At 39.1% G+C, this 16,142-nt stretch overlaps 2 protein-coding genes across 2 annotated transcripts in view; one reads left to right on the forward strand and one right to left on the reverse strand.

Annotated features, from left to right (window-relative positions):
- LOC122572597 (flotillin-2) overlaps window positions 1–16,142 on the reverse strand; it is a 95,749-nt gene that overhangs the window by 76,689 nt on the left and 2,918 nt on the right. The gene's annotated exons all lie outside the window — the stretch shown is intronic.
- LOC122572590 (glucose dehydrogenase [FAD, quinone]) lies at window positions 4,973–15,481 on the forward strand. Its single transcript, XM_043737719.1, has 2 exons — window positions 4,973–5,636; window positions 11,523–15,481. The coding sequence occupies exon 2, from the start codon at window positions 11,693–11,695 to the stop codon at window positions 13,571–13,573; it is 1,881 nt and encodes a 626-aa protein (XP_043593654.1). The 5' UTR covers window positions 4,973–5,636; window positions 11,523–11,692; the 3' UTR covers window positions 13,574–15,481.

A 16,142-nucleotide genomic window follows, 5' to 3' on the forward strand; every position in this document is an offset into this window, starting at 1 on the left:
AAAGGTTTCATGCTACGGAAAATTCAGTCGATGCGACTTTGCGTTCCGGAGTTTCTTACTTTCACCGAGCCATCTTAAATTTGCGTGTGCAAACACCGATATATCCTCGATCTAAACGAATCTCGTTTAGATCCGGTAATAATACCAGACTGGTAGCGCAACAATACGATTCAAACCACGTTGGATTTCCCTATCTCAATGATCGTGAAATCGTTTCTTCTTGCTTTATTCGCGGACGGTTCGCGTCTATTTTACGATTTTGTATCGCGTATATCTCGATTCACCGAGGTTTCACTGCAAGTAGACCGTTCCGAAAGAAGTTGAAGATGGAAAGCAATGATTGACACCGTTAAGGCGTACCGAAGTACATCGTAATAGACGAATTAGGTTTTTTAAAATGTGATATGTGCCTATGTGTTTCAATATAGACTATGACAATTGTCTTTATATCTACGTGTTATTTTACATGCATAACCACAGCGTCAAACACGCTCGTACATAGTTTCGTTTATTTCTAGTATTTGATTTCAGACGACTCGTAGTCATCTAACTTATCTTATAATTATTATTTTATCCATGGCAAGTAAATCAATATCGACGCGTTCACGATCAAGAGATACGTCGCTTTTGCATTTCGTTTTAAACGATTAAACTTATTATAATTACAGAGGGTCGATAGCCGCGACCTAATATCTAGTTATTTTAAAGCTGCTGACATCTTCGAATTATCATATTTTAATCTTGTTCCCATTTCAGCAAGCAAAAAGAATTTGTAATATTCTAAGAAGACATTTAGCATAAAATCCAATCTAGGAATAACAATCTAGGATAAGACTGTGAAGAATGATAAGACGGTCAAAAATGGCCGAAGGAACGTAATAGGATTAAAACTCGTAATTGGACGAAAGAACGAGAACGAGGTATCTCGTCGATTGCCTCTAACGCAGCGGTAGAATATATCGGAAAGAAACATCGTCGATGGTTTAGAAAACGCGTCAACCATTTAAAATCCTTTAGTCTTGACATTTGACTATAGAGATGGAAGAACGGAAACAGGGCGAAACTCGTGAATTTTACAAATTCTTAGGTACATCGTGCGAAGAAAAGTGAGGACAGTGAAAGTCGTGCCGTGATCGGTCGTGTTACGTTTGCAACGGGGCGTGAGTTCATTCGTATTTTCGATTCACGTCGGTACAAGGTACGGGGATATTTTACAGGGGATATAACTATAATAAAAGAAAGCAGTTATGACAGGAGCGAAGCCGCTTAAAGCTAGACACGACGAGTCTGCTGAACTGACTTTCTTAGACTCCCACTTTCTTAAGCGGCATCAGACGATGGCGTAATTGGGACGATGGTGGCCCTGTCGGGTAGAAATGTCTGTTGAACTACCAAAAATAGCGTCGAATATTCACCTTGAAAAATTTAGATTGTCTAAGAATTACCTATTTTTTTTGTTTCGTCAGAGAGCTCTTTCAAAATCTTTTTTACCGTTTTTGATCATTCGTAAATTAACTTTAACACAGTAATGTGAGAAGTGAAGTAATATGTATAATTGATTTGGATGAATATTTATCAGATGGAAATAAGTGGCGCGTGTTTAGGACTCGAACGTTGCTACCGTTGGACCTTTCCTTTTGCCAGTCAAAGAAGAATGAATTAATTTCAAATGCGTTAATAAATTACTCGATGTTATTATCGAGGGAAACCCAAAGAAAATATCACGATTTCTCTTACTTCCCTTTCGTCGATTACGGTTCGCTACTATCGTAAACCCCGCTCGCTCGCGATATCTCTCGCCTGTTCCTTGCGAACACAAGTAAACTTGAAATACGCCAGATTTAAAAAAAGAAAGGAAACGAAAAGTGGAATTGCGCGTGCGTAACGCAGTAATTGATAATTGATCGCTTACGCGTAATACTCGCGTACCATTAGAAAGTAACGCGTGTTTTTATGGAGCCTCCATAACACGGTGCAACGTCCACGTTATCGAGGCGATATCAACTACAACCGGAAACGAATTAGTTCGATGCAAGTTCTATCGCACCTGACGACACATTGCCAATTTCACGCGTGAATTAAATGGAAACCTCGAATCAAAGCGATTTTTAAGTTACGCTGTTCCATAACTTTCAAACAGCTAACGTGTTTCTTGTGCTCAACGTTACATCTTCCTCTGACGAAATCCTGTGTCTACTAAAAATGATCGACAGAGATTGCAGATTCATACTTTACTGTTAATTAAACTTTGGCTAAAATGTGCTATAGACCGTTGTTGCTCGAGGTTTCCATACAATTCGTCGATATTCGCAAATACATGACCCAATGCTTATCTTATGATCGAGAGAATCGATGAAAAACGTGATACAAGGGTTTTTTTTCAAAAACGAGATAAGTACAACAAATGATCAGGGTTATTAAACATAGTGAAATATTTCAATTAACAAATTGCAGTCGCTTTTTCCTTCTAATAACCGCGTAATCAAAATTTAACGAACTACAAAACATTTAAATATTCGCCAGTCTGATCAATTTTTTAACAAACAGTCCCAAGTCCATCTGTTCTCGTTTCTTTTCCTAAATCACACAAAATCAACTCACAATACACATAACATACACGTGTAACACTTTAACGAGAAACAAATATTTAACAAATATTTAGTAGCCAACAATGACAACAAGTTTATCGGAAAATTCAAACTCGTCGAATCGAAAACAGTTGGTCGATCGAATCCGGCGAGACTGACACACGTTTCGAAAAATAATTCAAGTACTGAGTCTTACGCGAGTGAGGGTAGACCGATCACGAAATAATCTTGAATACGATTGGTCATAGGGCGGTGAAAGTTAGGTGAAGGGAAGTTGGAAAAGCACGTACAAAGATGCCTATTGGAACGAGGATTGATTTAAAATTCCAGGTAAGGTACATGTAATAATGGTCAAGGTTGTGAATTTTAGGACGCCGATAACGCTACAGTGTCCATTTTCATGTTACAGGGGATGTTCACCGAACCATCTCTTTCGATCGCTATTTTAGACTCTTTATATTGGAGCAGTTATTTTAAAACGACGAGTGTAAAAGAAATATGTTTTACACATACACTGACGCTGGTAAGCGTGCGTGAATTTTGGTCACTTTGTATTAAAAATACACGAATTAATGGAAAACTAGCGATGAAGAACGTTATCTGCTATTTTCTTACGTGACCAGCAAATATACGATACATGAAATATAAATGGTTTATTTCAAATTTTATCGATAATACGATAAAATTAAGTACACGGTTCGTCAAAATGTTAACTGGTATTAAAAAATATTATTGTCACAATCGACGACGATAGTTTCTATCAATTTGGATGAATCTTTTTTGACGTTCCTGCCACTTGACAACTAAATGAGCCGAAAATAATGGACTTCGTAAATAATAACTTTTGTAAGACTAGGTTTTGTCGTGTTATAATACTGTATGACAGCAGTGACAAAGGATAAAAACATTCCGAGTCTCCCTATTTCTAACGTTGCGAGTAAATTATGTTTTGAAGTAAACGAGCGTCGACAAACTCGTAAACGATAATATACTTGATAATTTCAGTCTCGTACGAGCAGCATGGAAATAAATTTTTCTTGTTTTATGTGTGGCGTTTTACCTGTCGCTTTACTGATAAGATTGGAGGTGCGCAATCGTTATTATTCCAGCGCTAATTTGCGTAACGTTTTAGCGAATAGCTTCAAATTACAAACTGTCTACGATAAGAAGCACTTTGCGTAACCTGTCTGTGCGAACGCGGTGCCCGATGTGCTTGAAAGATCGTCGTGTCTCGCGATTTAAAAAAATGAGTCGAATATCGATCGAGCTTGATACGCAATCACGCGTGTGCGTTATTATACGCGTGCCAAGAAGTTACCGCACGAATGTAATAGAACCGGATGTAATCGATGCTAGGAAACAGGATCGAGTCGAGGGACGATGTAGACGTCGACCAGCCGGCTGTTATGTACTTTGCTATATTTCCAGACCGTTGACCCGATCCCGCACTCGACAACAGATTATCAACGCGCGATTTAACTTTTTCGGTTAATTGCATTCCACCGGGCGATCATCGCGTCTCAGAAAAAGGGACGGTCCTTCGTTTCAGCAGAAGCTTTACGTCGTTCTCAGAGATCGGATGAATTTTAGACGCATTTTCAGATGATCCATCGACGAAGTGGCTCGGAGAAGAAAACTCGTACTGTAATTGAGACGATTTCTTAATTACGCTTGACTGCAAGCGTACAAAGAACTAGAAATGGCTGTGTCGTCGTTCTTAGACGACTTTTTAGTAAGAATTTACGTTTAGGCGAAGGAAAAGAACACCAGGGAAACAAACGAATTAAGCTTTCGGGAACTCTTCTTTCTTCTTTTCTGTTGAAATTTGTTTTGCATGTTTGAAATATCATAACGCGTAATGGCCACGTATTAAACGAGTCAGAACGAAAAATGTTTACGTCTCGCAGTCCAGTCTTTGTAATTCGCACGAGTACTTGTCGTTACAGTTGACGTTATCCGTTTAAGATAAATCGCTTGACACGAGGAAACGTGTTTGAACGACGAACTGGGTTGTTCGACAGAACTTTCTTTCTCTTACTCGAAATTTGTAGGCAGCTCGTCATCGGTAGTATTGCAAACTCTGGTCGTGATGGGAGTCACGTAGCGATGTCAGATGTTTCACAACACGACACGCATTAATCTTCTCGCAAATATACGATCCGAACGTATCAATTCCCCGCAATAATTATGTAAAAAAAAAATAGTTGACCAAATTTTAAGTAGTTGACCAAGTTGAATAAATTTTATTCGACTGTGCGGAATAACGCAATTATAATAAACATAGCTTTAAGATGGAAACCAAAAACATTGGAATATTAATAAATACGTAGTAAATTTAAGAGTAGATGCTAACCCCAAAAAATTTAAGCAATTTCCATAGATAGAGCGCGTATCCCAAGAAGAGATTTGATCAATAGGTCGTATTAAAATCAAAACGTAGAAGACGACATTGGCCGAAAGAAAGGCGAGTGCCCGAAAGGAAGCGGCAGGAACTCTTACGGATGTAACGCAAAGCGTGTGTACGGAAGGTAATGGCAACCTAGTGTAAGCACCAGCTGTTACCACATTGTTAGGGGGAGGGGGGATAGGTGCGCGTAGGTAACCACAGGAAGAGAATACTTTCACTGCCAAACGTACGGTTGGGAGCCTTCGAGAAGGACGAGAAAACTCAGACATCGGTTAGTCAGACGGATAAGGACGGTGAGAGTAAAACGATCAGGGAGCGTAGTACCGGCACAGCGCTCTATCGTTTTACCGAGATACTTACCCGTCATTCTACTATCGTTTCGAAACCGCTGAACCACCTGCATCGATCGATCCTGCCGAAAATCGCGCGTCCTCGCGATCGTTCCTGCGTTCATCGTCTAATTCCATCGAGAAGAAGGTAGTTTCATTCCATTTGGTTCGCGATTCGGAACTACGGATCCGCGATACCGATCGATACCATCCATGTAAACGATCCAAATAAAGAGGAAGTCGATTCGAAGGATTTAATGGAAAACCGACGGACTCCATGGGCAGAGAAGCTTCGTAAACATCGTAACGAAGGTAAGCGGTTCGGAAATGTGTTCGGTTTCTGTTCGGAGATATATTGGCACATGCTCCTCCGACATCGCGGGAGAATTCTCCCGGAGAAAGTTCTAAGGACTGCCTGTTAGATAATGCAGGGTCGTCGAAGGAACTTTACAAAGTATAGGAAATATAGAAACTTCTTACGTAGATATATATTGTACGAAAGATTTTGAAATTTCATTAGCACTGTAACGAGACACGACCGTCGCATAGTTATATTGGAAGCATGTGCAAGGTATTTGAACGGTCAATTATTTGCCATAGTAATAAAGCACGATATTCGGTAAAAGCATTTTTAGCATTAATTATACGTTTAAGACTATCGTTCATGCTGTATACTAATTTTTCACTAACAATAAACGTGTATTTGCAATAAATCTCTTGCAATTTCTATATACATTTTTTAAATGCGATAGTCGCGTCTTGTTACAGCGCTAACCAGATTTTAAAGATATATTTCGTAGGACGCACATGATACGTGTAGCCAGAAAAATTTTCTGTGGTACGCGTTCGAATACTTTTGTGAATCACTGCAAGACGAATCGGTGTATTCGATCGATGGTTACGATCAATCTACCGACGTTGAAACGATATAAGGTGAGACGCGAGGATTATTCCCGTTCTATTTGGAAATATTGGAAATTATCTATTGGAAATTAAAGCGAAACAACAGAGTATTGATACAGAGTATTAGACAGAATTATAACAAACTTGTGTAACTATAGGTTACGCATAGTAAAATTCTCGCTGTTCTGTCTAACTCGAGTAATATATATTCATTCGTAAGGAAATATACAGAGTTTCGAATCTTTAATATTTCTGTCGTTTCTAGCAACCCGATTGTCACTGGCTATGAAAAACATAGTGGCCGATTTTACGAGTTTTGACAAACACAAAAGATATTATCGAATTGTCCAGCAGACGATTTCCCCATCGACTAAGCATAAGCGAAATCAAGATTTTCCCGAGTGTTCGTTTGCAATAGAGTTTGCTATTCTTATCTGTAAAACGAACGTTCTGATCAACGATTTTTCATTTCCGTGGGACAAGCGAAAGATGTATAGATTATGAAAAAATAATACAACGTTAATCTTGTCATGTTGAATGTATTGAAAAATAATCGCGCGAACATCTGCAGGTTATAATAAAATCGAAGAGTGTGATTGATTTAAAAATCGACTACACGCGATAATACTCTCATTAAATATCGTGCACGCCAAGCATCGGAGTAATATTCATAGCAGGCAGCACAGATCAAGGCTGTGGAACGGTGACATAGATCTTTACGCTTAGATTACGTATAGATTTTTATGTTGTTCGCTACTGGCATTACCATGTGGTGGTATCTAATTGCGTTTCATGAGCGAATCTTTCATACGCGAGTCCTTTCCTATTGCAAAACACGATCCGTAACGTTTATGTAAAGTCGTTACTATTTCATTCTGTTTTCGATTATTTTAATTTAATTTCATAACAAATAACACGAAGAAAATTATCGAAAATATCGATATAATACGATATAAGAGTATGTGATTCGAGTAAATTCGATTTAGTAGATAATAAAAGATAAAGTAAAAAGGAAATAGAGAATAAGAGAAATTTAAGATTACGAAAACTAAAGTATCAATTATAAAAGATTCGATGCTAAAACGAGCGAGAAGGCAGTAAAATAATAAAATATGATACAACTTATTTCGTCATTTGTGAGTTTCTAAACAAACGATGAGTATTACATCTGTCTTTTCGCTGTAAACATCTAACACAAGACCGGTTTTACGATATTACGCAGTCTTATGCTATGCGATAAAATTCATACAAAACCTAGATTAGATCCGACCAGATTTCCAGAGATCAATGCTAATGCGTTTAGAAAAAGAAGAAAAGACAAAAAAAAATAGACTACACCGCACCGCTATAAATCATTTTATTCAAATATTTTGCCAAAAAAAATACAAGAGTACAAAGTATAGGATAAATTAATATAAAAAATAATAAACATAACATATATGTAAATATATAAATTAAGGAAAAAGATAGAAAATAGAATATAGTTTCCTGGCGCACCTTTTTTAAATATCTCAGTTTACGTAACTCTTTCGTGCTCACCACGAAGACGCACGTCTCAAATTCTTGTTTTAAATACATCTCATAAATCTAACGCTCCTGATTAAGATATCAAGAAATTCCAAGAAAGGTAAAAATAGAAGAAATAAAAAGAAAGAAAAAATAGAAAAAAAGAAAGAAATTCAAACAAACTGTATACATTGACGTTACTCATGCTCGATCATCTTATACACTTTCTTTCGCCGTTGAAAGTCATTTAAAGAAAGAAAGTCGCAAGTGGTTACGCAATAACTCTGTAAAATCTTCTCATTGAATAGTTTCGTGATGCCTCTCTAATGAAAACAATTTTAATATCATCATATTTATCATTATTATTACTATCGTTATCGTTGTCGTCGAGTATCTCCCTTTTTTCTTTTTTTTTTTTTTTTAAGAAACAGCGAAATATTACACTCGTCTCGAACGAAATAACCCACGCAATGAGAGACGTGAACGCGTGTCCCAAGTTTCGGCGAATCTCTCCTTTACGTCGCTCAAAGAAAAACTAATTTACGCTGAACTCACGTGGCTGGACGCTTGGTGGTTAAGCAGTCGGCGAAACTCTTACCTGAAACAAGAAAGCAGGATCGTGTACAGGATACGTATCGTCGTTGAAAATGTTAAACGAGTAGTCGATTTGTAGTCGTTAAACGTCAATTTCTAATCACGTTTGTCGGCAGAAATAACGTCTCTATTATAATGGCAACTGGTCGAGTTTAATGTCCCTGATATATAATAATGTATATTCGCTAATTTTCACAAACGTGTCGAAGAAAAAGTTTTAAAACTTCGTCAGCGCTATAGCGAAACACGACGAGTGCGTTGACCGCGGTGATAAACCTTGATTGATTCAACCAAATAAGCGAATATATTTTGTATATGACAAAAGTAGCACGTCACATAATATTTCTGCGATAGGTGCTTATTGCATGTACATATATACATATACATGTGTGTGTGTGTGTTTGTCTCTTATTTTATTTTCTTATTATCGGTAGCATTGTACATTACAATTCCTCTTTTCGTATATAAATGAGATCTCAACTACAACGCGTTAAAGGAAAAAAGTTACTTGACGTTATTCATGACATTATTTATGATCCTCTTGAGATAAAAGATGAATTTAATTATTCCCAAGTATCGCGTGCAACGAACAAATATCCCATTACGTAGCGCGAAAAGAGTTACACGTTCGATCTAAATGCGATAATCTAAGAGAACAGAGAACGTGTCTTTCAAAGAGAAAAGTTGCCAACTTCCGCGTTATTTTCTTGCACGATGCAGAAATTGCGAGGCGATAGAGACACTATGATTTTTCCTAGCCTTGCGTTCTCACCGTTCGTTCGTTCGTTCGTTCGTTCATCGATTGGAAACAGTGTTATTTCAATTCAGTTTGCGAGGATCTCTATCCTCGAGACCCATTTCGACGAGCAACAACTCGATAAAATTGTTTTTTTCTCTTTCTTTTTCGATTCTTTTCCCCTTTGATAGAATCGTACGAATATCGCGTTTTCCGCGTTATAACGAACGCAGGTGATTTTAAAACTTTCTCGTATCTTTTTTCGCCGATGCAAAACACGGGTTCTTTCGTGACTCGGCGGACACGAACCATAGAAATAACATTTTAAGCATAGTAGATGCGTTTTCTCCCGAAGCAAATGTAAGATCGACGTATGATACAGCCAGGTTTTTCCGCGGATATTTCTGCGTTTGAATAATTTACGCTCGATCAATTTATCTATAGCAATTTTGTCTGCAGCAGCGACTATAGGGAAAATATGGTAGTTAAGATATTAATTGGACATAATATAATTTATCTAGCTACTCGTTCGTCGAGTAATTCTACGATTAATTTTATCCATTTAAAAATAAAATAATTTGTGTCGAAAATCATCTTTCACAACCTAACCGGTCGTACAACTTACAAGCAACCATTTATCTACTGCGAAAACCTACAAAGACTCATTCCAGAACCTATTAACCTAAATAAAGCGGTGATCGATCCTCCTACTTATTCTCTCCACTGCTGTTTGCTACATCAGCAATAGTCCAAGCTCGTTAATTGTTACAACAGTGCTCCTTCGATCACGCGTTTCTCGTTTTCTATATCTATTTCGAGAGCAACTTCTATCGTTCTACTCGCGAAACTTTCATCTATTATCATCGGTCGAACGTTTTATCGCAGATCCACGATCGATAGGCTGCAAATTCATATTCTCCGGAATATAATTGAAAGAGTAGAACTTGGGTAGAAAATTGTTTCGTCTATCAAACGTTATGGAAAGTATTAAACTGCGGATATTTTATATATTATATTTTTTCGCATTATGTGCATCCTGTGAAACTACGCAATCTCGAGTCTCCTACGAATGCATAGAAATTCGCAGTCTAACGATGAAAAATGCTACAAGCCTACAAATAGAGTAAGAAATTTCGTTACTCGTAAAATACGAAAGTACACGTTCTAGATTTAAGACGCCAAATAAACACGTGTATCGGCGGCTACAAGAAGAGAAAAGCAAGATGCCGCGATATTCGAATAACCCGAATCAAGAATACTCGAGTCAGATCAGGAAGATTCTAGCGTAAGCTGAGAGCGTGGATGGTAGTCGAGGCGTAAGAAACGCAGGCAGAGAGAGGACACGTAACATAACCAGCAGAAATCCGTGGACGAAAACGAACGTGACAGAGGTTTACGTGGATGGAACACTTTCACCTTCCTCTGTTACGAGATCACCATGTTGCCCATTCTACCGGCAAACACACAACTTGATTAATTTGTTGGCCGGTTTACGCGAGAATTAATCGATAAACCGCGACGCATGCTGTCCGTTGAATCGCGTCGAGTTCCACGTGCTGCTAATTAGGGCCAGCTCTATTTCCTACAATTTTCTTCCTTCCTTCCGCATCGTCCAACAGGATTCGTAGTACGTCGTACTGAAACGCGATTTACCCGCACTGATTACCACGATCGTTTCCTTTCCCTTGCTCGATGAGAAAACTTTAAACGTCCGGAATTTGAAAGGCAGAAATTGAACGGGGGATCGTACAATTTCTTGTTTACCGATTTGAAAATCGATGCTCTGTACGCGGGATCGATCGTGCTTAATCGATGTTTTGATTAATCGCGCAACCGTCGAATAGAAGTTGACGTACGAGCCCTAATTGCTAGAACATCTATCTACATACACACGTATATCGCTTAGCAAAACAATTAGAAAAATAGACGATAGGCGAATGGTCAGCAAGTTTGCTTGTTTTTGATTTGCAAGTTTTAACGATACTCGCGTAATCCTCCGTGAATCGAAAGATTCGTCTAATCCATTCTAATTTCTAATTGAAATGCTTGACAAAATTACTATAGCACAATGTTAACGACTCAATCTCGAGCAATCAAATACGAATAGACTAGCAATTAGAATCTCTCCGCAACTTGTATCTAAGATTCGGTTTCACGAAAGAATAATCGTCACTAGTGTCACCAGCCATAATAGTACACTAACATTTATATCCCAACGATATTTATTTACTAGACAGTAGATGTTTATACAAATTCATATTTTCGTGAATATAATTTCAAACTGGAATTGTTTAACCCGCTAAAAATGACAATATTTTCGATATTTTTCGTATTATATATTCACAAAACACACGTATTTCGCCACAGTTTCGCCAAGAAAATTCCCACAAATGCATAAAAATTCACAGCTTATCTATCTCTTTTATCTGGTTTAACGCTCGTCGTTCGTTTGTTTACAGAGAAGCAATGAAGAAGGTAAATCCCCGTGTATCATCCAAAGTACATCGTATCGAGAAAATCGGCACACGGCCACCAGACATTCTTTCATGATGACATACGAACCAGCGAAAACATTTCAAAATCGGAAATATCATTGGGTGAAATTTAAGAATCTATCCAGTGGAAAAGAATGGTATTCAGCGCGATCGTGGTCACGTCGGCCTTGAAGGGTGCTTTGAGCCTGGTGGGCACGAGTTTGTGGCTAATCCCTCTATTGATAGCAGGTCTGTCCTACTATCGATACGATCAACTGGACCCGGAGAGTCGGCCTATCGACAAATATCCTCTCTACGCGGAATACGATTTCGTGGTTGTGGGAGCTGGATCAGCCGGGGCTGTCGTGGCTAATCGGCTATCAGAAATAGCAAAATGGAACGTTCTTCTACTAGAGGCTGGTCCGGATGAGAACGAAGTAACCGACGTACCTTCGTTGGCGGCTTATCTTCAATTGACGAAATTAGATTGGAAATATAAAACAGAACCGACGGGGAGAGCCTGTCTGGCTATGAAAGGTGGTCGCTGTAACTGGCCTCGTGGCAAAGTTCTAGGTGGTTCGAGCGTGCTCAATTACATGTTATACGTCAGAGGGAACAGACACGATTACGATTACTGGGAGTCGATGGGCAATCCTGGTTGGGGATACGACCAGGCGCTCTATTATTTTAAGAAATCCGAGGATAACAGGAATCCCTACTTGCAGAGGAGTCCGTATCACTCGACTGGCGGGTACTTGACGGTGCAAGAGTCTCCGTGGAAGACTCCTTTGGTAGTGGCGTTCGTTCAGGCAGGAACGGAGATGGGCTACGAAAACAGGGATATAAACGGAGAAGAGCAAACGGGATTTATGATAGCTCAAGGGACGATCCGCCGAGGTAGCAGATGCTCGACGGCGAAGGCGTTTCTGCGACCAATTCGACTGCGTAGGAACATTCACACCGCCATGAATTCTCACGTAACTAGAGTTCTGATCAATCCTGTCACCATGAAAGCAACGGGCGTCGAGTTTGTCAGGGATGGTCGCAGACAAATGGTCCGAGCGAGAAAGGAAGTGATTCTTTCCGCCGGAGCGATAAATAGCGCTCAGATTCTCATGTTATCCGGTGTAGGACCGAAGGAACACCTACGTCACGTTGGAATACCGGTGATAAAGGACCTTCGAGTGGGCGACAATCTACAGGATCACGTTGGCATGGGTGGCTTGACGTTCCTGATAGACAAACCCGTGGCTATTGTTCAGGATCGGCTGCAAGCGGCTCCGGTAACGATGCATTACGTGGCGAATGGAAGGGGTCCGATGACCACTCTAGGCGGCGTCGAGGGCTACGCCTTCGTCAACACGAAATACGCCAATCGGTCCATCGATTATCCGGACATTCAATTACACATGGCGCCGGCGTCCATAAATTCAGACGGCGGCGTGCAAGTTAAGAAGATTCTCGGAATAACCGACCAAGTGTACGATACCGTGTACAGACCTATAACGAATAAGGACGCATGGACCATCATGCCTCTTCTGCTCAGGCCTAGATCGAGAGGCACGGTCAGGCTACGTAGTTCCAATCCGTTTCATAGTCCGCTGATCGACGCTAATTATTTCTCCGATCCGATGGACATCGCCACTTTGGTCGAAGGTGCGAAAATCGCGATCAGAGTTAGCGAGGCGAAGGTTTTCAAGCAGTTTGGATCGAGAGTTCACAGAATCAAACTGCCTGGGTGCAAGCACCTGAAATTTGCTTCGGACGCGTACTGGGAGTGTCACATTCGACATATTTCGATGACCATTTATCATCCGGTCGGAACAACGAAGATGGGCCCTTCTACCGATCCCACCGCCGTCGTCGATTTTAGGCTGAAGGTACACGGGATCGAAGGGTTGAGGGTGATCGACGCGTCGATCATGCCTACCATTTGTAGCGGAAACACGAACGCGCCGGTAATTATGATCGGAGAGAAGGGAGCCGATCTCGTAAAGAACGATTGGCTGACGGTAGAAACTGCGAGAAGAAGCTAGCTAGCGATTTCATATTAGCGGATCGAGTAAAAGTTGGCAAAAAGTTGTTGATCTTTACTAGATAGATATATCTGTTGGTACTTTAGTTACGTTTTGTTGTTGGTAAATTTGTACTCGCGTTACTTGCAAAAATATCTGTCTCTTGTGATACATCTCTCTTCTGTGTGTTCTCTCTTCTGTGTGTGTACGTGTGTGTACTTGCTGGATTATATGTACATAAAGATGAAATTTTGTTAAATTAACGGTAGAATTATCGTTGAGTGAAAGGTTGTTACAAAACGATCTGATACAGCGAACGAATCAAACTGCATCGAAAATGAAATAACTTCATCGTACGATTGGATTAACTGTAAAGTTTATAATTTTACAAAATTTAATTACAAACTATGAAGCGATCATCGAAAAAAGCGAAATAGGGAACCTTCTTGCGTATAGAGTCGGATCGTGCTCTACAAGCAGAAATTACGAATTAATGTTAATATTTTATCATCGATCAAAAAGCTTATGATGTAAACGCATTGCGCACAGGTGGGCAGATAGCTCGTATCCGCATCTCCGGATAATTATATGAATTTCACGTAATACTTGTCTCGTTATACGGTTGTTATCATCGGAGGTAAACTGAATTGCAGGGATCGAAATACGGATGAGGAGGAAAGATACGAAACTACGGATTAAAAAATTGTGTAACAGAATTTATTCGTCGAATGTCAAGAAAAATTAGACCATCGTGATAGTCGATGCAACTTCAAATAAAATAAATAATAATAGCAGAAAATTTAACTAAATTGCACGAAGAAACACCAATCCTGTATCTCAAGAAAATAAAGGACGTTTTACGCGAGACTTAACTATGTTATACAACACATCGCGTTATGTACTTTAAGAAAAATATTTGTTTCTTTTGATTTAAACGAACAAGAAATCCTTTACGAGTGAAAAATTCCATGGCAACGTGGAATGACAAATTTCATAATTATCACACTATTTGATTCAAAATAGCGACTTTTGAATAGATAGAACACAAGTTTACCTCCTTTCGAATTCTTTTTCCTACTTACCCGTCCTCGAGAATAACCGTACAATATTTGTTTAATAAGCGAGCTCTTTTTTTCTCAGGTTCTTTTTCCTCTTCGTGCACGTGCCATATCTTATTACGTAACTTCTCCGCAACAAATCTGTGTGTAATTAAACTTTCAAGCCAGAATATTTTAAGAACTAATCTGCAACTATAAACAACGAATGTCACGAACATAATACATATTTAAATCCTGTGTACCGTACAAAAGATTAAACTTGTTCCTTCGACACGAACATTCGTTATTTTATGTAAAGAGAAGAATTCTTATAGTTCATTAGCGAGATAATAATCGATATCGTATACTATTAATCGGAAGATTAACATCACAACCAATGCATCATACTGCACCTAATTTTAATAATTTTTTTTTTCTTTTTTGCTGGTTATTCGATACTAAAATTTATCAAAGAGAAGTACGTGTTAATCAATAGGCGAGTGATAACAAATTTCTCACCTATATATTCGAATGAAATTCGAATGACAAAGGGTCGAGTCTTCGTCTTATCGTACATTTATAAAATAAACTACCAAAGGTTGTATCTATCGTTCGATTAATTCGTTAATTGAATTATCCTTTGACGTAAATATAAGTACATGTTACTTATATTCGATAGTTGTATGTCCATTGTATCGCATATACCGTATCGATGTAACAAATAATGTAAACTTCGATCGACGAATAGTAATAAAAAATGAACAATTTATATCTTGCATCTCGAATTATTACGCGTAGCCATTAAATATAATCAGTTATATACAAATTTCGAGAACTTTGATTCTACACCGGAGGAACACATGATCGGCAGCCTAATGGTGTCTCCGAACATCCTTTGCGAAAATCAACTATTCTTAGCGAATGTACGCCCCATTGTGAATGTCGGCATTCTCCTGATCAAAGCTGGTCTCGATGAGAATTTCTTTATAGCCCTTCTGCTCTGCTTGTGCCCTTCTTACAAGCCGTCTCAATGAGCGATCGAATGTACGAAACGAAACCATCCGACCGATACTGCAGAGCGGTAATCGGTCGCAGATGTAGGAATTCTAGAGCTAAAATGAAGGGTGGGTACGTACGGTGGACCAAACTTCACCCTGCGCCATCAAGTAGGCGCAAACACGTAGGATCAAGCGAACATTTTCAAGCCACACGTCGAGCATTTCCTATTAGATCGAAAAGGACCGTTAATCATCACTGGCTGCGAGGGGCTCGCGTTTTTTATTATCCGTTTTAATTATCTAAGCCATCCCGACGACATCGGAATTTTGATAAAAGTCGAAGTTTCCGGAGCAAGGGCCATGCGAAAACTCGGTACTTGGTTTTATAAACAAACGTGTTCATCCGAGTGTAAGAAACACCCGTTCGATTCCGACGATTACTGGAAATGCGATTTGAGATCGGAAACATTGACCTTCTATCGCCATAGTGGAACTTGCAAATGCAATATGTTTTCCTAGAAGTGAGAATCACTTCAACAAAAAGTAATGTCAAAA

Source organism: Bombus pyrosoma, linkage group LG11 (genome assembly GCF_014825855.1).
Source record: "Bombus pyrosoma isolate SC7728 linkage group LG11, ASM1482585v1, whole genome shotgun sequence".
NCBI classification, from domain to species: domain Eukaryota; kingdom Metazoa; phylum Arthropoda; class Insecta; order Hymenoptera; family Apidae; genus Bombus; species Bombus pyrosoma.

Excerpts from the sequence above, each read along its gene's own strand:
- LOC122572590 (XM_043737719.1), top strand. The coding sequence starts at position 11,693 with ATGGTATTCAGCGCGATCGTGGTCACGTCGGCCTTGAAGGGTGCTTTG.